This window comes from Leptosomus discolor, chromosome Z, assembly GCF_034619465.1.
Source record: "Leptosomus discolor isolate bLepDis1 chromosome Z, bLepDis1.hap2, whole genome shotgun sequence".
Classification (NCBI taxonomy): domain Eukaryota; kingdom Metazoa; phylum Chordata; class Aves; order Leptosomiformes; family Leptosomidae; genus Leptosomus; species Leptosomus discolor.
In genome coordinates this window covers 80,275,212-80,299,016 of record NC_141419.1, presented here as the reverse complement: position 1 = coordinate 80,299,016, position 23,805 = coordinate 80,275,212, and the positions used below count along the sequence as shown (strand labels likewise).

General features: G+C 36.4%; 1 protein-coding gene across 1 annotated transcript; it reads right to left on the bottom strand.

Annotated features, from left to right (window-relative positions):
• Positions 1-407: 407 nt before the first annotated feature.
• On the bottom strand, positions 408-21,676 carry LMBRD2 (LMBR1 domain containing 2). Its single transcript, XM_086479440.1, has 17 exons — positions 21,496-21,676; positions 20,961-21,040; positions 18,987-19,082; positions 18,087-18,254; positions 17,017-17,227; positions 13,502-13,576; positions 13,098-13,211; positions 12,321-12,504; positions 11,289-11,470; positions 10,380-10,513; positions 10,063-10,168; positions 9,236-9,333; positions 7,646-7,749; positions 6,404-6,450; positions 3,782-3,884; positions 2,430-2,559; positions 408-483 (listed from the first exon to the last, which is right to left on the bottom strand). Exons 1-17 carry the CDS (start codon positions 21,667-21,669, stop codon positions 423-425), a joined length of 2,067 nt encoding a protein of 688 aa, XP_086335566.1. The 5' UTR covers positions 21,670-21,676; the 3' UTR covers positions 408-422.
• Positions 21,677-23,805: the final 2,129 nt, after the last annotated feature.

The following is a 23,805-nucleotide window of genomic DNA, read 5'->3' as shown; positions in this document are numbered from 1 at the left end:
TAGTAATTGATATAACTGCACTTTGGATGCATTACGATGCTCTCACAGCATCTGTCAAAATAAAATAAAAAAAAAAATCACTCCAAAAAAATCCTCTTCCTAAAACTTACAATGCTACAGTTCAACTTGAGCCCTAGGTATATTTATGAAGTTTACCCTCTATTAAATTAATTAATAGTTTTCTCCTTTTGGTCATGACACAAAAGCCCACACTGATGCATAACAATATCTACAATAGAAGAAGCATATTCTTGTCATAAGTAGTAAAGTTATCATACAGGTGCATTTCCAAAATAGTTGTTCCTTCATATTCTGAGACAAAAATGGTCTTTTCTGGTTCAGTGATATATCATAAACACAGTATTTTCCAAGCAATGAGTAGGAAATAGGTTTCCACTGAATTTTCTATAACTTCAAGGAGTTTAGACATCATCAAATATTTTGCTTCGAGACATTGACAGGTATCTTCCACCAGGCTGGTACCTGCAGAACCAATTTTAAATATGAAAAAGTATCACAGGAAACAGAAAAATAAGTATCCATGAAATAACTCTGGCTGCACTCTTACTCCTCAACTCTCAGTGAATTACAGGATCTGAAATTCTGCTGAATTACTGTTTCCATGAGAATTTGATAGGCAGTCATTAAACTAAATCTCACAGAACCAAGAAGAAGAACAGTGATAGGAATACCAGAAGTCTTAAAGAACTTCGTTTCCTGATACAAAGGAAAGAAGTTGAATGTTTTTGTGGAACAGAACTTTTTTCTTTATTTAAAAAAAAACCCAAACAAACAACAAACAAAACCCCCCAACCAAAACCAAAACCAAACAACAGCATTCAAAAGTCATTTGGGTAACTAACAGAACATCTCACTGGGTATTCCTAGGAGAAATGGAGTATCAAAGGTAATGACTGCATACTTAGTGGGAAAAAAGAAGCTTCACAAATAGTTGGTCAAATATATTTTAAAAGCATTTTAAAAGCACAAACAAGTTCCAATACAAGCACAATGTACTTTCTCTCTACAGTACTTACCAAAACCTGAACAGACACAAAGCCAGAACCTAGTGTCCCTAGGGCTCTTACTGTCCTAGAAGGCTTTTAACTATTGGAGGATCTATAGTTCTAAAAATCAATGTTACATCAGCTATTAAGTGAACTGAAATTTCATATGCAATGACTCTTGATTTATTATCTCTGTGAAATGAAATGCAAGTTACCAGAGGAAAGCTCAACTAAGCTCTGTGGCTCTAGATTTTCTTTTTAAAGAAAAAGTTCAGAACATTCCACTCTGCAAAGTCTGTATAGGTGCTAGAAGACTTCAGACACTGTACTTGAAAAGTATTTGTTCCAAAAGAATTACATATGCATATTCCTATTTTTCCAGACTATTGTCCCTTTCACATATATAGAAGTCAATAGCTGTAGAACTGCTAGGCTAGTTCCTCTTTAAACTCTTGTGCTTAAAAAGAATCAACTTTTGAAATGTGGTAACATTAGACTAAAAAGTTAACTGTTGATCTAAACTAACGCTGCTGAATCTATCTGTAAAACCTGGCACTGTCATTTAACAGCATTCTTTGCATGTTTTTGAATGGGCATTTATTTGCTGACATCATAGATATTAGTCAACTGAAACCATTTATGAATTTTTATTAGATTGGGTATGCTAGTTTTAGCTGAAAAATAACGTAAACTATAGCTTTTTACAATGGAATTTAAAATTATTTGTCATTAAATGGTTCTACATCATAACTACCTAGATTAAAAAAGCACCCATAAAATACATTACTTATTTCTTAAATATGAACAGAACTTAGCAGTTACATAAGATACTCCATTTCATGACTAAGGAAATTTGATGTCGTAGCCAGTCACACCCACAGAATCACAGAATTCTCTATTACAGACAGAACTACACTGTGCAGTCTGTGACTTTGTTCATTTAGTTCAGATTTTAATTTACTCCAGTAGTTCAAAGATCTGATCCCCAGCTGTACTCCTGCAACTACTGGTCCTGTAATACTGTTTTCTTTCGTGCAGCACTTTATGATGGTTTTTACATAAGGAAATCAAGTGACCTTTCTAAAGCCTTGTAGGAAATTAGAGAAAATCTTATACTGTACATATGTAGGTCATTCTCCAGTTTTCTGGTTTTATATGCAGTATTTTTCAGATTATATCAATACATAAAATTATACTCAACTCAAATCTTACTTAGATATTTCTAAAAAACCTGAAAAAACCTTTCAGGTTTCAATTTGTTTTAAAACAATACCCATATCATGGGGGAGAAGAAAGGAAAAGAGCTAGGTGATAAATTTTGTTTACAAAACTATTACAAAACCATGTGATATAGCTGTCACAGGTCAGAAAACAGAAGACATTACTGTCTTTTAATTGTAAATAACACAGAAGATTCCTCACCTTCCCGAGTCCGATTCAAGAGGGTCATCGTTAATTGAGTCTGCATTAAAATCCAAAGGTTCTGCATCCTGGAGGAGTTCTATTCTATCTCTTTCAGTCCTACCATTTGATCGGGTATACTTTGATAGTGCTGAATAAGTAAAAGGAAGGAAAGACACTCATTTGCTCTAGGAACACCTTGGAGTGTGTGGAAACATCAGACTTCAAATTTGCTAGTATCTCATCCAAAGTGTAAGTGCGATGATTCAGTATTAAACCAAATCTGGCTACATGCTCAGACTTGTAGTATTTCATTTTTGTATCTCCATAACAATATGACTACAACTTTTCTTTTGCTCCTCAAGTAGGATGAGATCTACTTTGCAAATGATCAAAGAAAATGAGAAGTTACATGCAAACTTTACTTTAAATGAATCAATTAATCATCTATTCATCTTCCCAACTTCCCACTTTAACTAAGCTAGCTCGAGGTTTTTTTGGTTTGGTTTTGTTTTTAAAGAGGCAACCTCATGAATTAATGAAATATAGTTGGTTTGCAGTTCGCTCTGTCACCTTCACTAGGCCAGTATGTACAGATTGTTTTGGTGTTGGAATGCTACAAATCCTATGGTTAACATTAAAAAAATAATTTCCTGTAATTTCAGTTAGTCTACCACTGAAAATCTGGGTTTCAAACTTCATAAAGAGGAGGAAAAAATCTACCAGAGTTGCCTCAAAATGATGTTCAAAGCTTCCCTGCTCCTCCCTTTTTCCTTCTTTTTTTAGTTTCATTTCTTGTTGTTAGCTTAACAAAAGCACATAAAATACATACAAAACATTAACACTGTGACAAATTAACTTTTTGGAAGTTTAGAGCATCCACAAAAAAGTTTTTGCTAACATATGTTATTAAATGAACATGTATACACTCATGTGGTATGTCAGTGGATTATATTTGTCGGTCTTCTACCTGATTATTCCATTATTCCAGTCTGAGAGAGTTAATTTGCAACTAGAAGAGGTAAATTTTAAGATTTAAAACTCCCACCTTCAAGACATATCCTAAATAAAGTCACTTTATTGACAACTGCTGCTCTAATTGAATCATTAGTCCCACAAGAAGACCAAATAACCGAGACTAGCCAGTATCTCCAACCTCAGCTAGTTGAAGTGTTGAAAATGGGAAGAAACACAGCACTTTTCAGGTGTCATTAATGGGCAAGATGGCACTGTGCCACAGAAGAGAATATATCAGCACATCATCTAAGACAAAAAGGAATATATTTGAAGCTACTCATACAGCCAGTGATGTGCAGACAAGATATTAAAAAACCAAAATCAAACAAACTCCCCCCAAAACCCACAAAGCTTACGTCTATTAGTATTGGTCTCTGAGAAGCTGGATTCTTTTTGGTCTGTGTGGACAACTCTGTTTCTAGTGGAATCGTCTCTGTTTCCATACCGCTCCTTCCATTCCTAGAAAAAAGACCAAAAAAGAAAACATAAGTTGTGAGGACAAAGCAACACAACAAAAGCATATGTAGGATCAAGAAATATTCCAGATCCACAATTTAGAGGCAATTGGTCAATAAAATCAGACTACGCAAGTAATACTTTGAAAATGCTTCTGTTCAGTATCTTGATACCGGTAGAAATTTTTGTTTTGTTTTAAACTCAACATATGTCCCTTCACTAAACTGGTTATCATAACTGCTCTTTAGAAAAAAACACTTGCAGAGGACAAACTACACATTAAGTCTGCACTTAAAGTTCAGGCAACTGCTCTAAGTTGTGGTGGGAATGTTGCTTTTTCTGATTTCTACTTCCATCTAGTGGTAGAATGCAAAAATAACCAGATGCAGATAGCACCAACCCCCATTTGGACAGGCCGTGTTTACTAACCTTGTTCTGTTTTCCTTCCATTCCACCACGTTTTAGTAAAATGTAAACATTTTAGTATAAAATATAATGAAATATTAAAGAAGGAAATGTCTCATGCTTTTATTAGAAGACAACTTCATGTCTCAACAGAAACTTTTCCAATTGCTACAATAACTTTAATATGTTTCAGATTCATATCTAGATCCCAGATTATGGACTAGTAGGAACTGGTATCCTCAAAGTTAATGTGCTAATTTACGCCGTATGTTACAGTTCTAAACTGTAGAAGGATCAAACACTTAATCACGATCCAGTAAAAGGTAAGACTCTCAAAAGCCCCAAAGCTTCAAGAATGAATGTGCTATGTATTGAACGCAAACTCAAAAAATAGTTAACAGCTGAAACTCAGCTTACTGTTGAACTAAAATTGTTACTTAATGTCAGATCACTTCAGGGTATACTAAACATCATGCATCTGCTACTATTTTGTTTCATAGTAAGTTCATGTTCTAAAATTGTAAGACTGAGGGGAGAGATGAGAAGAAAGGTCTATACAGAACTGGCTGTCATCCAGAATTACAGTATACCTGAGCTTCAAAAGCCAACAGATTTTAGTCCCAGTATCTTACCTTTCTGCAGACAATATTTTTCCCTTCCTTTAGACAGTTCATTTTCTGCATGCATCTTTGTAATTTATCTCTTTGATTGTGACTTTCCATACTAAATTCCAAATGTTATAATGAAAAACAAAAGCTATAGTTAACTGAAGCTCCTTAAAATGAAGCTGCCTGAATTATTTTCTATTCAGACTGACCACCTTCACAAATCTTTCAATTCACTATGCACTCAAAGTATGATCAAATATGTGAATCAAACGCTCTGTTTGTTACTTGGTGGTAACAGTATTAACGCTGTCTTACATGCAATTCCTTCCACTGGAAAAAAAAAAAATCTGTGCCAGTTGAGTGTAGCGGAGGGGAAAGGGACCTGGGGGTCCTGGTGGACAGCAGGGTGGCCATGAGCCAGCAAGGTGCCCTCGTAGCCAAGAAGGCCAATGGCTTCCTGGGGTGTATTAGAAGGGGTGTGATCAGTAGGTAGAGAGAGGTTCTCCTGCCCCTCTCCTCTGCCCTGGTGAGACCGCACCTGGAATAGTGTGTGCAGTTCTGGGCCCCTCAGGTCAAGAAGGACGGGGAACTGCTTGAAAGAGTCCAGCGCAGAGCCACAAAGGGGATGAAGGGGGTGGAACATCTCCCTTCTGATGAAAGGTTGAGGGGGCTGGGGCTCTTCAGCTTGGGGAAGAGGAGACTGAGGGGTGACCTCATTAGTGTTTAGAAATACGTAAAGGGCGAGAGTCAGGAGGGTGGAGCCGGGCTCTTCTCGGTGATGGCCAACAACAGGACAAGTGGCAATGGGTGCAAGCTGAAGCACAGGAGGTTCCACATTAACATAAGGAAAAACTTTTTCACTGTGAGGGTGACAGAGCCCTGGAACAGGCTGCCCAGAGAGGTTGTGGAGTCTCCTTCTCTGGAGACATTCCAAACCCACCTGGACGCGTTCCTCGGTGACCTACTCTAGGTGGTTCTGCTCTGGCAGGGGGCTTGGACTAGGCGGTCTTTCAAGGTCCCTTCCAACCCCTAACATCCTGTGATTCTGTGATTACTTTCCAATAAGCACACAATGCAATGGGTAAGTTTGGCAGGAGCATACAGTCCCGTTTCAGTGAATACAACAACACTGCAACTGCAGTTATTTCAAGCAGAGCAGTATCAACATAGGAGACTGATAATAAGCCATTTCAGATTATTCTGCATCCTAGAAATCAGGACCCTTTTTAATGCTTGTTACACCTATTGGCACAAACCTTTCTCACAGCACACTGAGGAACAAAAGCGTGCAAGTAGTGCAAACGCAATTGCCCTTTTAATCTTTAAAATTAAAATGTAAATTCCCCCCCCCCCCCCCCCAAGACTATTCTGCAAGATTAAACTGATATAACTAATCATTGGGGACTTATTTGTTTTGTGAAATAGATCATACTGAATTAAATAGCAATGGTGAATCCTATCAGACATTGTAATGTGTTAATATTATAATTAGCTAAAATAATCTCATACCCTTCTTCTGTTTTCACCTTCTTCCTGCCTTTGTCGTTTTCTTTTCTCTATTAAAAAAAAAAAAAATTGTCTGAGCTCCATACAAGAAAAATCATTACCATTATTTCTTTTTCAAACAAACGATGAAAATCCAAAGTTAACTAGCAAAGATTCTTATTGAAATAGATGGCTCACATAATTAAATAAAAACAAAAGACAAAGCTGCTTGTCTATTATTACGGAGTTTCCTATTAAAATAAATTCATCACGACGATCTTGGGTCAAGGCATAAAATTTGGATATCAGGTAGCAAAGAAAAAAAATGAACCCCTTGGAAATAGTTGGGAAAAGTATGACATTAAGAAGAAACTTGAGAATTACTGAATCAAAATCTTGCTGAAGTTCCGTGAGGCCCAAAGTATGACCCAAACAGTTTATGTCCATATCTGCTATTAAGCTGGAAGTGTAACATCACAGTATCAAAGAAATAGTAACCTCTTGTTTAAGGGAATGACAGACATTTCTCCTTCTTCAAAAAAAGAGAAATACTACTACTCTAAGTAAATCTTAGTTTCGTTTTTCATAAACTATGAAAGGAAAATAAAAGTATTCCATAATATAACATTGTATCCAGATATTTTAATTTCTAAACATTCACTCGAGAGTCAGAACAACTTCTCACAACTTTCAAGAAACACTTTCAATAAAAATTAACTTTTAAAAAAATCAAAAAGCTCGCCAAACCAGCAAATAATTGCAGCTCTACAGAACACGCTTTCTGTGGTAAAACAAGGCTAGTTGAAACAACGAAAAGTCCTAAAGGAAATGACAGAATTTGGGCAGCTCAATCAACACACTTACACAAAGAAAGATTAAAATGAGTTTGTTGATGATAAAGACAATTTAAGTGCTAACTATCCTTTATGTTAGATTACACAAGCCCCTGCTCAGGTATTATTAGATCAGCAATGACTTCAGAGAAGCACCACTTAAAGGAACTGTAAAACATTTAGAAATACCTAAAATTCAGATACTGGATGAGTAAAACTGATACTTCGCTTAAGATGTCAATGAAGTCGAGCACTGTTTACATACAGCAACCACAATGCTCTAAGTCTATCGCATTTTGTGCAGTAAACTGCCTCAGTACAGTTTTCAAAATATTGATAAGCTATATGCTTTTTTTTGTGCAAATTTCAGACATGTTTAATGCAACAACATACCATATTTTGTAGGAAGACTAGGATAGAGGACCTAACTTACCTCTTCTGATTAGTTCTTTCCCTTCATCAATCAAATCAGAGGTCATTTCACTATCCCCCATGAACTGCTGGAATCCCAAAAGGTTCAAACAACGAGTTCCTAAACTGGTAAAAGCAGAAGGAGAAGCAATTTCCTTTGTTAATTTACAATGGAATAGTTTAGATATATTACAATGCAAAATGTAAAACAAATTATTCAGAAATTTACAGACAAATCAAGTAAAAAAGCAATATAGAAGAAAAGACAGATTATTACCCTAGCTGAGAAATCAGAAAATTTAAAACAGTGACACATTCCTAAATCCAACTGAAAGTGATGGAATAATCTTGTTCAAATAGAGAGATAAAACTGTTCATAGTCTGAAAGTAGTGCAAATGATTTAAGACAATTGCTTGAAATGTTCTCAGATATAACAGAATTTTTATCTATGATATCTCATTGACTCTTCTTTGCCAGAAGACAATCGCTATATAAATTCTGCCTATTATGATTTCTGTGTTTTTGAAACAGTAATAACATAGGAAAGTCACCTTCATCTCAGGTTTCACTCAGGAGAAATGGCTGTAGGGATGTAAGGATTCTGGCTGTCATTTTGAATACCATTAGGCAGCAGTCAGATAATAAGCTTGCTCCATCTTTCTCAAGCTAGTCCTGAACTAAATAGCATGAAATCACTCTGACCTTTTCAACTTCACACCAGAAAACACAACTGCCGATTTTGTTACTGGTTTCCTTGCTCCAAACTGGAACATCAATATCCAGCTCAAACTTGGCTTCATGGTGTATTTATGCTGAAAATTTCTTTTTCCTATACTATCTGAACTTGAAGAGTACTAAATTAAACAAAGGAGACAGCTTTCCTTGATAGATTTTAATTAATCATTCAGTTTTGCATGTATCTGAATTATTAGAGGGCATTAAAGTTTATGCAAAGCATCTTTCCTTCCTTTTCACTATGGCATTCAAGACCCAGGATCATCATGGACAAGCAGTCACACAAACTGGTTTTTTGTCATTTGCTTTCCTGTTTGGGTTTTTTTTGCAACTATTTTCTGCAGTTACCTTTCCAGCCTGCAACAAACAGTGGCTTAGGGAAACAAGATCAAATTATTTAAACCACTATGCTTTTAAGGTGAAGTCTGGTCAGGGATCAGAAATTTGTTATGAGTCTGTTAGAAAGTTCATTACCTGAAGTTTCTGCTAATGCTTCTTGGTTTATTAGAAAACCTTACTGAAAACATAGCTTCCTCATGGTAATTTTAAACTTAAAAGCAGAATCTAAATGGTTGTTTGAACAGATTTGAAAGTTTGAACAGATCAGACCTCAGAATCCAGGAATAAAGTTTAACGGGGAAGAAACCCCACAACTCCGTTACATGTTAATACAATTGATATTCTTAAAATGCACACATTTCACATATATAAATGGCAATTTATTGTTTAGGTTTTGAATTTTTATTAATGTCACAAATTTTATTAATATAACACAACTCAACTGCTGGAAAAGGAGAAGAGAATCTCCTCCTGATTGCTGAAACTAGTATTATTAATGTAAAGAGACACAGAGGATCAGCCTTGCAAATCACTTACCTGAAGTATGTGGCAATACAGAGAATGACAACAAGCATTGGGTAATATATATAGAATCCATCTGCAATGAAGGACAGCACTCTCATGGATCCCATTATCTGGAAAAAAAATCCACAAGAACAAGCTCTCATCAGATATATTCTACATATATTCATAAAGATTGTGCCATCTCACTGTTTTCAGTCCACAACACACAAACAAAAAATCCTTTACAGTTACTGAAACACAGACAAGTATTATCACCACAGCTCTGATTCAGACAGTTGACCCAAAATAGCCAGATATAAAGGCCGCTTCTTACAGTGTGTCCACTTCGAGGTTTCTAAGATGCTATACCTTCTTGTCTCACCTAACCCAGAATCAGTTCAAATCTGGTGGATCTTTTCATCTGCTGTGACAGGAGTCTCTGGACAACACTAAGAAACTACTTGCTAACAATAAAGATATAACTTGCTGTCCTACAGAAACTGGTTGTTCAGTAAAACTAAATGCACTGGTTTTCGTGGCAAGCTAGGTTCACTCCCAATTTATAAAGATATCCCACGTGCTAAAGCCAGTGGAAGCTAAAGCTAGTAAGAAGTGAAGAACAGTCTGAATTCTTCAACATAATACTTTACTTTCTTAGGATAAAAAGATCAGAAAATCTGAGCTATTGATAACTCCTAGCAATCATTACCAGACTCCTGGGCTACAAATAAGTATTTCTACCCTGTTTAACACCAGTGAAAAGATTGAATATTTGAAGTTTATACTCGTAAGTCTTTAAAAACATTTTGCCTATTCTCCAAACCACATAGAAGTCTTAAAACCACATTTTCTGTACTTACAGACGTATAAGCAGTTGGCTGAGTGTTTTTGTGAGAGATTGTTGCATCCATATGGGTCAAGCCCAAAAAGTTCAAGCATAATGGTGGAGTAAGGCGGCAAAATAACCTGCACAAATGCAAGAGGCCACAGCACTTAAAACAATTTCTTGCACTAAAAATATTAAGAAGCCATAACTGGATATACCACACAATGATGTACAGCTTATTAGGATTTATACCCATATGATTATAAACGAAAGAATAGAAACGAAACTTTCATGGACATTTTCAACCACGCATTTGACAGAAAATCTGCAAAATATATTCCACATACTCACATGCCACTGAAAAGGAGACTGTATGCATCTGTCTGATGATGTGAAGCTAAGTAATAATAGTTAAATACACGGATCCTGAAGACAGTAGAGTAAACACAGATACTTAGGAAAAAGATGGTAAGAAAACAGGCCATCTGGGGAATAAAAAAAAAACGTTGTTTGAATGTAGAACTCCACTAAAGCTTTGAAATGCATTCAGCACATAGTCTGTGCATACAACAGGCTGACTGCAGTCTAATTTTTCATTTCGAGATGGGACACCAGCTCTAAGAAGAGTCTCACAACTTTTCTTTACGACTTTAAACTGAGAATGATACTTGTAACATTCTGCACTTCATATATGCTAACACAATTGACCCTAGGAACATTTATCTTACTTCTCCCTGTTATGCACATGAAATTGCTGTAATTGTCTCAATAATTACTATGACTGATTTGACATTTCTTCCCACAAAAAGTGATAAAAACAAGTGTTTTCAATTCAACCTATTTTGTTAGTATACTGAATTTTTCATCTCAGTTCTTTTACTGATAAATTTGTGCATGCATATGCTAGCCCTCCCATGACTGGATTTCTGGTCAGCAGCAAATTCCTGTTTACGAAATAGAGGTCACACACATGGCTGACTAGACACAAAGTCTAATCAACGAAGCTCCAAGTTAATGTTTCACAAATTACTCTACACATGATATTCAGCTCAACTGGATCACACCTTCACCTCATATTGCAGAGTTGTAAGAAGTGGCAAAAGGCAGACTGCCTCCACAGAAAGAAAGTTCAGTATTATATATTTCAGAGACCTTCTGAAAGTTGACAGATTAGAGACTTACTTTTAAATCAACATGGTCTACTATTGTAATAAAAATCTAGCTGAAAATATTTTTGTGGAGTGATTATCTCAAACTTACCTCTATGTATATATAATTATATGTCTTTTCGGCCAGTTGTATGAAAACTGCAAATAGCGATAAAACTGGTTTTGTGCTGAAAAACGTGCACTCTGACCACACAACAATTACAGAGAACGTGGCCAGAACAACTGCAAGCACCCTGTAAAACCATGGTCGTAGAAGACATTCCCAGTACCACTCTGGAAAAAACAAACACACAAACATCCGGAGTGGGTTAATGAAAATTACAGAACCAGAAAAGGAACTCCGTCACAAAAACTGTTATGAACTTCTTGCACGCATGCCTTAAAATGAAGGCTGGAATATGTGAGGTCACAAAATTTCAGGGCTTCTCCAATGCCTAGAGATCTGGCTCAGCCCTAAAGAATCATATGCACAACTAGGGAAAACAGGGTGAGATTTAGGAGGCAAATGCTGCTAATGGATTGGGGGTGTGGGGTGTGTAGAGCAGAACCCTTCACTTTTGGCCCAGATACTTGGGTGATCCACTTTTTGTTTGTTCATCTGTTACCCTCTCAGAAAAAAAAAAAACTTAAGCTGTAAAATTATATTGTCCTACCCTAGAAATAACTCATTGCTAGTGCACAACAAGTTAGAAGTTAAAACATGATTAGAAGACACTTCCTGAAAAGGTGCACAAACAGCTGCATCTCCTAATGTTTGGTACACAATCAACAAAGAGCCCTTTCTTCCTTGCCTTACTGGAAGAGTGGTGCCACTCAATACTCCACAAATACAGAAGGTAGCCATGATCCAACACCTTAAAGTTCCTATTTTTCTTCTAAGGCTTTGAAGTTTGCTATTGCTACTACAACATGTAACTGCTATTAAATCTGTAAAAAAAAAACTAAGCTTATGGTCAAGAGCATAAATCAACACCTGATGGCTACTCCACTACATAAATGCATTAAGATGCACATTCACTTTCCTCTACAGTAACTGAACTTTTTACATGAAACAATCAGTTCTTCTTACAAAACAGCACCAGTTACTCCTTTACATATTCAAAATCTGCATGACAGCACTTACCAACAGTTGGTGTGTAGAAATACTGTATAATTTTATTCTCTGGTTCCTGGGAATGAAAGGTATGAACAAACTGTCGAGTTGCACTGGTTTCATTTTTTGCCACATCTTCTAGGTAAAATGCTTGTTCTAACAGAATTTGCCACTGGACCTGTGTACGACGATGCCTCTGTACCGAATAGATTACCTACAATAAATTACAAGAAATTATGGTTACAACACACTTATTTCTTGAAAAGGAGATAAAAGCCTTGCAAAATCCCTTAAAAATGTCTGCATTACAGAATTGCAAAGATTAATTCTGTATACACACAAAAGCAAGTAGTTAATTCTCTAAATATAGAAATCATAGGAGGACTACATACATGATTCCTGAGTTTTGCAGTTCATGACAATCCATCTATAACAGTAATGGCTTACTTTTTCCAACATACCACTTTACTTTTGCATCTTAGTGAATACCAAGCTTTTATTACAATTTCTTTTTTAGAATGCACTGTCAATCAATCATTACAAGGCTTACTCACAGACAGTTAAAACACTGTCAACCTATAACGCAACAAGTACCCTTTCTGTGCAGCCAGAAATTTGTTCTCAACATCACTTGGGATATTACACTTCTATGTTTCCTTTCACTGAGAAGAATTTCTGTTAAGTAGCAATCCCCAAACCCACTACACTCAGCGATTCAGGTAAAGTGCATTGAAAAATCTTTGTTTGACCAGCATTGCTTCTCATTACATTAGCATAAGTAAGGCATTCTCTCATTTATTAATATACCTGCTTGTGAAGTTTGACCAAACTTTTTTCGCTTGGATAATTGTTCTGTCTTTCATCAAAATCTTCGTAATCGTCCATATTCCTACCCATTCTTTCCTGGTACTCAGTAGGACACTGGAAGGAAAAGGGAAAATTAACTGGAAGACAAAGGAATAGCAAGGGCTCTTTGTTAATTATTTGTAAATACGTGGGGCATTTCATGCAACTGAAAAGCTCTAAGCATAGATTTTTCTGTTTCTAAAATACCACATATGTCAAATCAAAGTCTTTTCAGAAACTCATAAGGTGCCAGTTAAAGATTTTGTGTTAAGTGGAAAAGAAAATAATGTAGAAGTATCCAGCAAGTGCAGGAAGCACCCCCCTCCCAATTGAACAATTAAGGCTGAAGATGAGCAATTTGTTACCTTCTTCAGTATTGTATCAACACATTTTCTCAAAGGGTGGTTATACTTGATACTCTCACTTACTTTACGGACTTCCTGTTGAGGAAAAAAAATACAGAATTGTTTTATTATGTTAAATAGATTAAAATTTTTTCAGGGTCAGATAGAGTTCCAACCCTCCCAATGGAAAAGATAACCATCAGAGCTTAAAAACAATAGAACTTCCTAAAAGCCACAGCTTTACCAGACATTCAATAAATAACTGAAGTATTTATAAAGAACATACATGTATTTAGAAAAAACAAACCAAAACAATGTCAGTGTGCAAACATGACTCTGTGCATGTGTGAAGGACTGGTTTCTATGCATGAATGTTGAAATGGAAAATACTTTCTTGTTTTAGTTATGGGTAAAAATGAGGAGTTTCTATCTTACTTCATTTAGTTTCACTTTCATTACTTTAAGCAGCTTGATAAATATTTTATGCCTCTTCATTTTATATCCTCCTCACATTTATCTCCATATAGCTCATTTCTGAGATAATCTGGCATTTATCAGTAACAAAAAGACACTACCTAACAGCTAGGTAAGTTCTGTCAGAACTGGCTGTATCAGTTTATCAGGCTTAGTGAGAACTAAATTTTGTTCTTCATCCTACCGCAATCCACAGATAACCTTTTGATGCTTTTTTATTGTTGTTACAAACAGCACTTCAAAAGACAAAAGTTCTGGAGTCTGGAGGACTGAAATAATTGTAAAGGCTTAGAAATCTTGTCAAATAGGATGATTAGGCAGACAGAAGAATTGTATCTGTTTAATGTGAGAAGAAAGGCTAAATGGATACAGACAGTCGTTCAACATAAAAAAGGCTGTTCTAACAGATGACTGTTGATAATTCTGGATTCCCTCTGAATCTCCTGATGGAATGATCACAAGAGATCCAATCACAAGAGATCCAATTAGTCAGCGGCAAAGAATTTTTCGTTATGTAGTGGGATTATGAAAAAAACCAAACAAAATCCCACAAGACTATCTGTAAGGGTCAATCATAACATATTCAGCCTCGTCAAATACAGCAGTGGACTTGAGAAAAATAAAAAATGCAGAAGCCTCCTCCAGTACTACAGTTCCTTGTGTTTTCAGAAGCTCTGATAAAGGAAGAAAATTAAAGCCTAAACTAAAGTGGGTGAGAGCTAAAATCTTGTGATTTATTTGAAACAGCAGCAAATCACACTATTTACAATCAGGTTCTCAGCGTCAGCAGTGGCATCCTTAAGAATTTTTAAGTAAAGGTATGCAGTGTTCCTATGAAGGCTGAAAACAAAGTATCGGCTAAGATTTCTAAGGTATAGTGCTATTGTTTCTAGACTGAAAGAAAAAAAAAATGGAAAAAAGAAAAGTGAAGTGCCAAAACTCAAAACAAGGTTTCATCATGCATTAACAATGTATTTCATGTTGCATACTACAACCTCACAATCTTAACTTAAGGACAATCTACTACAAACCAGCAGAGTAGTACAAAACCCTCTTTTCAAGGAAGTTTGCTGCCTCCCTGGGACCCTGTAAGAGTCAGTCCGAAAACAGACATCTCAACCTTGTCATCAGGGACATGGACCATAAATTACCCCAAAAGTTCGGCTAACATCTTGACATGAGTCTGCAGCGGCCTGCCTGAGACGCAGCTGCTGATCCTGGGAATGGAACGCCAGGCTTGTAAGGTCATTGTGCCCAGGGCAGAGCAAGGACGAGAGCCGCATCTGGCCGGAAACAGCAAAAGGATAGAGATGCTGCTCTCTGCTTCTCCCTTCTAGAAACCTTGTGGGGGAGAGAACAGCCGAAAGAGGGAGCCTTGCGCAGGCAGGACGGCTCTGTTTTGGCTAGAGAGTGCTGTGTCGTTCTCCGGTGCCAGGGATGAGCCCGAGAACCGTTATCAAGAAAGACTGATCAGCATCGATGGAGCCAAGAAGAGCTGGAGATGCAGAGGAGGAGCAAGGGGTGCCCCTTGGCACACAAAAGGGCTCCTCAGCACCCGAACTTTGGAAGCTTTCCCCACCAAGGATCACGACAATCGTTAGGACCGGCAGGACGCTGCCTGGACCTGGGACCATCGGGACGCCTTGGAGCCACGGTGGTAGCTATCGACCTCTTTCCTCTTCTCACTTTACTTTCTCCTTTCCTTTCACCCTCTTTACCCATTGCACGCTGCTTTACAGGCAAACAAAGTTTCACGGTTTGATCGTAGCAAACCTCTTTGGCGTGGTCGCCTTAATTTGGCACTTCGAGATCACATCAAAAGAACCATCGCGAGTCCACTGAGTGGACAGTGACAGACCCAAATTAGGGACATCACCACTAAGAGCTTAGTCCAACCTTCAGTCTACTACCCGTTCCTGCTCTTTCACACAGGTACTAATCAAAGATGGCATCCGTTCCCTCCAGCGTGTTGACCACACCACAAAGCCTGGTGTCATCTGATCTAGTGGAAGGTGTCCCTGCCCTCGGTCGGGGGGCTGGACTTCGATGATTTTTAAAGGCCCCTTCCAATCCAAACCAGTCTATACGAAGAGATCAGCACTTTCCTCCCCAGGCATTTGGACAGTGCTCTTAAGAACTTGCTTTAGCTTTTGGTCAGCCCTGAAGTGGTCAGGCTGTTGGACTAGATGATCATTGTAGGTTCCCTCCAACCGAAATATTCTATTCTTTTCTGTTCTATTCTAAGTTCTATTCTGCTAAAATAAGTTTTTCCTGCTCATTTTCTACTAAGTTTTGCGGCTATGTCCCACTTAGATGTTTTCAGCAATTTCTTCAAGATGCTATTACTGAAGTATGAAGATTCTACTGTGATTTTACGTCAATGTATCACAGAAGAAGTTACCACCCTACCCTTCAGAAGTGTAATTACTCTTCAGAAGTGTAATTTAAGCCATGGTATCAGAACAGTAGAACACGGAATAGCTTGTTCAATGGGTTGGATTGTCATTCTATTCTTGAACTACACTAGAGCCTACTGCTCTCTCACAAACAACAATAAACACGGTCTCAAAAGAAACTCCTTGAAAAAAACAATGACCTACATATTCTCTTCTCAAAAGGCACACAACAACATCCTTCAAATGCAACTTGAAAACCCTTCTCAAGATTCCAGAAATGTACTGGGAGCAAAGCATAAAAGCAGACATACACAATTTGCATGAACACTAGTGAAACATCTGTACACTGTATTTTCAAGTTCAATCTGGAATGTTATTCATCAGTGACCAATATTACTGCAGAAGGGTCCATAAAAGAATAAAACCAACAAATAATGGCTATCAAGTTACCAAGTTCTTCACATCAGGGACTATTCCTCTTTTGACTTTTACATAGGATCAAGCGTCACCAAGTGGCACAGTATGACAATTTTCTTAATTTACTGATATTCCACAGTTAAGTTCACACTACTTACATTTTCTTGCCAGAAGTGCCCAACACCAGGAAATTCAGAGATGATTTAAGAGCAGCTTTCACTTATTTCATAGCGAAAACTAGTTACCTACCTCCATAATGTCCTCTAAATTCTCCTCTGCATCTGCTTTTTCAGTCATCAGTTTGGCAGCTTTGAAATAGGTCTTCATGAGTAGATAACCCCTCTTGGCCCCATTCCAGTGAGAACGGGGAATTTCCACCAAACCATAACCCAAAAGCAACACAAGTAGAAAGAGACCCCATGTGTTTGCAGCAGCTATCCCAATAGTTTGAAGTTGGTTCCTAAGGAAAAAAACAATAGCAAAAACAAAAAAGAAAAAACAAAGAAACAACATTCTCTTACCCTACCTGCAAGAAAGCAACGTTGAAGTATCTATGCACCAATATAGCTTTCAAGTTTACAGAAACAGTATCATCTGTAATTCTTGCCTAGGGCCAGTCTGCTACTTGGCCATGTTTAAAGCTGTCACTATTTTTCCGTATCTCCCATGTTTCTGCCCCCTCTGGAGGGAAGAAAAAAATGTTTGTTCTCAAAGGATTATGTTCCTTCAGGAAACAACGTGAATTTAGTAAACTTACTGACAGTGAGGTCAAAACACCATAATGGCAGTCACTAGAAGAAACACTGTCAGAATCCAGGATTTGAACTCAGAAGTGGAAGTTAAAAGCAACTAGGCATTACAGGACAGTGTTTACTACTTTATCTAGTATGGAAGACCATTAGCAATGTTATAAATACCAATTATTTTAATTTACCTTATTGCCTTTAAATAGAAACTACAGTAGACAGAAGAGCTACACAGGAAATATTGACATAGATGTTTTGAAAGATGTTATTCTGAAAACACTGAGAAAGTTTCTGCACTAACTTTGCAAATGCATTCATAAGGAGTAAAATGAACCCATTGCAAATATAAAAGGATTCCTCTGCTGTATCAAAATCAGAAAAAAGCAAAAGATAAATTTCTATAAATAGTCAAAAAAACCCTTTCCATCAAAAAAACTTAACAAAACAATACGACTGCTTAGCAAAAATCAGATCAACTAAAATTGTTCTTTAAAATAGACCCATTTCATATACACAAGAGATTACTTGTGACAAATTCATAAGAACTCATGGAAGTGCTTACATTATTCTTACCATTGTAAATTGAAGTTTGGGTTTACAGCCACATATATTAAAAATGCTCCAAAAATCAGCAAGTAAGTGCCATAATAGATTGCATTCTCAATCAGTGCAGTTTTAATCTTTCCAGTAATGGAGAAACCTCCTGATCTAGCATATGACTGCATGAAAGGTAGCAGAATCCTAAGAGGAAAACAAACAAAACCAAACCACATCAGCCAACCAATTAAAAAAAAAAAAAAAAAAAAGGTAGTTTAGCAGCAGCAGGATATCAGACAGGGGTATTTAAGCTAAAGAATGCCAAGCTTCTAACAGATTAGCTGGTTATATGTTTTTATTCTATAGGTACTGGTCTGACAGTAAACCTCACACAAGCTGCAGGCAAAAATAATACAGTTAGCTTTACTATGAAAAATCTGTTTCACTACCAGCCCTGATATTCTTGACTGAGCTACAAAAATAATTATTGATGATAGGTTGATCAGAAACCACACATCCATCTGTTTGCTGTAGCTATACCTATAGCTTTATATATTATATCAAATAAAAACAAATAATTTACAATATTACTTCAAAAATTACACAACTTATTCATGGAATTATTTTGGTGTCTGGTTGCCTAAAACTTTTTTTTTTCAGACAATCTATCCCTAAACATGTAAATTACTCAGTTTCAACTATAAAAGTGAACCAAGAGTAAATGACTGCCACCTGAAAAGGAGAAAAAAAAAGTATGCCAAATGTAGTACAGTAATTATTAGAGAAATGTCACTGCTAGCAAATAATATATATGATTAGACAGCTCTGTGGAATAGCGATATATATGCTTAAAGAGTATGCTATGACTGTTAAGATGTTGCACTTAGAAATTATACCTATATCATAGTCTTTGTAATATTCTTTTGCCCTACTTACCATGTTAAAAACTGTGACGTCCAATATACAACACGCCAGAAAATTGGCATAATTCCATTGGGAATATAACTCCATGGTTTGAAACATTTTTGCTTGCTGTAACAATGTAAAGAAGCTTATTGTTAGTTGTAGGGCCAAGAGTACAAAACCATTTTCTATAAATTCCCCTCTCTAGAAAGGTCTTCGAAAATCGCATAGAAGCAATACACTATTATTTGAGTACACAGTCAACCATCAGACATCTCAGAAGAAAATAAGCTGAATCACCACTTAAAAAGTATTTATTATTCCCGTCACTGCAAATAACACATCTGGAAAGGACAGCTTTCTCAGAGAAAAAAAAACAGTATCTCAAAGACTAAAGAGAAATAAGCAACTCAGCAATTTTAGGTTACAAATTTTCTTTCTGGGCAGGAAGTACTTTCTTCAAGCAAAATAAAAACATTCCTGTAGACAAGACCATCCAACTTCAGTTAGTTCAGCAGGTTTTTAAAAAAATATCTAGGGACCCCATCACGAAGCTCTACTACCTAGAGCATTTAGTGGTAAAAAAAAGTGTATTGGTTGTTTCTTCTGTCACCCAGCTGGACTTAGTCAGGCTTACATATACTTCGATTTGTCAAGCAAATACTCTTCTGACAGGTAGTGTTTGCTTCAGAAGACCAGAATTTTTAGCGAAAGAAGAGCAAAAGACAAAGTGGCCACCCACACTATGACACTTCAGGGTTTCTCCCCACACCTGTCTGGGTAATGAAGCAATGGTGAGTCAAGGGGCAATGCAGTCAATTTAATAGGAGTATCTATTGAGAAATAATTGGTGTTTTCCAGAGTCAAACTAGTTAAGCCTGAGTTGTGAGCTTTTATGCACACAGCCTAAATATTTTCAAACATACCAAATTACCACAGAATGATAGGTAGCGTGACTGAAGGTTTCAAACAAAGTTTTACGATATGAGTTGCACCAACACAGTATCTGCTCAATTACTACTTAAGTTGGTATCTCTATTTGATATACTTAAGTCGTATACTACAGTATAACATCCATCAGCATGGTCTGAAACTACAGGTAAATTCAAAGGCTATTGAACAGTTTTCAAATTGTGTATTTACCTAACTATTTTTAATTAGTGTACACTAGGTGGTCTTAAATAAAGGGTACAATGTTGGGTCACTACATTTGCCATTTCCCTGCTCTTCCATGGATATACCACCTCCAGATTGCGTCTGCTTTGGGGCACCAAAACTGGCAATACTTTGCATGGACGTTATCAGCTGACATCTTAAATGCTCTGATCATCTCACCAATAACTACCCTGCACAAATCTACAAGACATGGAAATAGCCAATGGACGCTAAAGAAGGAGCAGCTACGGGAAGGGCCTGTGTTCACCATGTTAGGGATTACTTCCTTCCTGCCAGAACACAGTGAGCAGGCAGTCATTACTTTGATAGAACTTAGCAAATTTCATATAACTCAAATTACTATATACATTCCACTATAATAAGCAATTAGATATGCTGCTTATATACAAGACAAGCCTACTAATTTTATTCATATGGTATAAAAATAGATTTTCAGGTGTAAAGTCTTTAAAATTGTGAAGGGAAGACAAGCATTCACCAAGGCCTCTCCTCACAGATAACAGAGATTGCTTGAAAAACTTATTCCTATTGCTTTAACAACAAAATAGAAGAAATCTATCATGAAATTTAAAAAAAAAAAAAAAGAAAGAAAAAAAGAATATTTAGGTAATCACTTAGAACTACTGTATAATTACTATCAATAGATGCAGATGCCCTTTTCTTCACCTCTTCCCTCACCTTCCTGTATGCTTGTAATCTTCAAATGTCATATCACACAAGCAACACTTGTATACTAATCTTAAAAACACAGTACACTCCTACCATTTGACAAAAATATAATCATAAAATACTTATTTAATAATAGTCTACTGAAGAAAACATAGCTCGTACCTTGGAGCAAGAGTAACATAAGAGCCATTACTTTCCACAGGGCTGGAGTTAACAGCAAGTTTGCACCGATTATAAATAGTCTAAAAGACAATTAATTTTATATCAGTGACAAAAAAGGTATAATATTTATTTTAAAATAGTAAGTCCCATTTTTAAAGACATTTCCTGTACTCTAGGTTTACATTTGGGAGCAATTATACTAATAAACCCTCAAAACAACATGCAATCTGCAGGACAAGTAAGTAAAAAACTGAAAGTGTTTTTATTTGCCCAAACAGATTTTTAAAAAAGTTGCACATAAACAATGAAATTTTAAAACATTTAAAATAGATTTGTTATCTGATGAGATCAACAAAATCTAAAATTAACAGTAAACAGACACTGCCACGCAAAAAGGTAATAAGTGTTGAGTTTAATAACACGCTACCTGGAAAATTTACTTGCTGTTTAAGATACTGTCTTTTGAAATTATGATTTTAAAAAAATACCATACACAATTTACACAACTAAGCAGAAAATCTCAGAAGTTTCTTACCGTACTGACATCCAGAGGCAGTATAAATACAATAAGAAAGCAGAGATACCAAGCCAATAACGTTGCTATGATCACCAGCCTATGCTGTTTCTTGAAGTCTCCATACCGATGAAGTAGGAATAAGGCCAGAAAAAAGACAAATACTATCTCAAGGCCCAGTGCTGCACCACTCATTATTGAATGTTCACTCCAGCCACTCAGTGCAGCTCAATTAAGAAAGCAGATCAGAACTGTAAGACAAAAAGACATTTAATTACATTAAAATCTCTGGAAGATATTTATGCAGAAAACCGTTGTTTAACAGACATTTTAAAACATATTAATAGCCTTTTCTTATTTCACATGACAAGAACACTGATCAGATGAAGAACAAGATTTTCAGCAAGGTGGTCTAAAGTCCTCTGCAGAAATCAAAATATCATGTCATTGCAATCTTGTAATTTCTAGCAATATATTAGGACAATTCCTCTTCATTTTTTTGATATATAATAGATCCAGGAGTCAAATCTCTGCCCACGAGTAAGATTATAAACCTAATTTTTAAGTCCAGCATAAATTTCAAAAGAAAACCTAGTCTGTAATTTTTCTTTTAGAAGAAATTAACTAATCTGGACAAAGGGTTAAATGTTTAAATTAAATGTTTCTGGAGAGCTAATGAGCAATGTTTTAATGGACCGTGCCTCAACTATGTATCTAAATTCTGCAATCAAGAGTCAACAGAGCATAAAAATACAGCAAAGAATATGGTAAGTCTATTTGTGACGTACCCCTTAAGTTTGAAATGTCATGTAATAAGAGGCAACACACTAGCTAATTCACCTACCTACTCCTCCATTCTTCAGACAAAGAAAGGTCTCAATTCATTAGTCTTGTCATGACACACTTTTGCTTTGCTCATCCTTCTGGGTTTAGTTACTCTGTGTTATAGTCAGGACTGCTAGAAGTGCCTAGAAAGTTCATACACCTTCATACAGACACACTACTGCAAAGGGACAGGGAGCTGCACCAATCTATTAAAGAAAATTTCACTGACTTATGTCATTAGTTAAACTGCTTCCGACCTTTTTAATAAGCATCATTCTACCACAGGCACTTCACACATTAAAAAACCAAAGTTTATTACTGTGGTCAGGCCAACTTGCTTCTCCATCAAGATTACCATTTTAGATAGTTTGATTTAACTGAAACAGTTTTTGCTATGGCTTCCCCCGGTTATATTTTCAGTGCTCTCACTTTTCACTGGGACTTTAGAGATGTAAAAGAAATGCTATTACTAAATTTTCCCTCAATTTACTTTTAAATATCTTCAGAATTTGTTAAAGTGAACCCTTTCTTTTACTAATCTCTCAGCACACTGCTTAAGCAGATCTGTTATGGATGAGGCCACTAAGCAGTAAAAACTGTCTTATTTCCACTAAAAAATTCCTAAGTTTGTGATGCTAGTACTTCCTTGAGGACACAGAGGAATTATCCTGTGATTTTCCCTGAAGACTTGTCTTCCCTCAATTTTGCTACTTTCACATTTAATTTCCAAATAGTAAGAGCAGTTTGTTCACTCCATATTGGCTGGTTCACAAAGTAGCCCGTATTCTGAAAATAGCTCGAGCTACCTTCCTGTTTTTTATCATAGATAGACACATTTTTTATCTTCTGCCTTTCATCTAACATGTTTATCAAATTATTAGCATTTCTCTTAGGTCAAAACATCCCCTTACTATCTGCCTGTGTTACATTCTGGCTAGATCATTCATAAATCATGAACTCAGGATATCTAACCTATTTCTCAATCACTTATTCTAAACAAGTCCTTGTCTATTCCATTGTACCTTTCTTGTTTCCTCAGAAAACAGTCTTTTGTTTTATAGTATAACAGCAAACTCCAACAAATGAATACTGTATAACAACTCCATTAAGGCAGAGCTATCTGACATGTGTAGCTTTGGATGCCCATTATAGCCACACCTTATGCCATGGAAACAAAAAAAAATTACATGGCATACCCTGCATCAGTCACACCCATACAATTTTTTACTACAGTCACACCTAAAAAGCTGCTATCAAAACAGAAGGTGGAAAGTTTTTGTGCAAGATGCTGCAGTCAGTTACTACCATGAGGGAAAGTTCAAAAAGACTACAAAAATATACTTCATATGCTAAAACAGGGAGGGAATTCAGTCCTACCACAACTTAACTCACTTTCAAAGACAAAAGCAAGTTCGCAGTTATCAAAGTAAACTATATTTTTCTGTTCTTTACCTGGTTCCTATTTTAATTACAAAATACAAAGGGAAGTCCTAATTTTTACTAGAC

Coding starts and splice junctions, on each gene's coding strand:
- LMBRD2 (XM_086479440.1), bottom strand. CDS start 21,669: ATGAGTGGTGCAGCACTGGGCCTTGAGATAGTATTTGTCTTTTTTCTG. Junction 17,228..18,086: donor CCAAACTTCAATTTACAATG/GTAAGAATAATG, acceptor TTTTTTCCTTAG/GAACCAACTTCAAACTATTG. Junction 13,577..17,016: donor ATTTAGAGGACATTATGGAG/GTAGGTAACTAG, acceptor TTTCCTCAACAG/GAAGTCCGTAAAGTAAGTGA.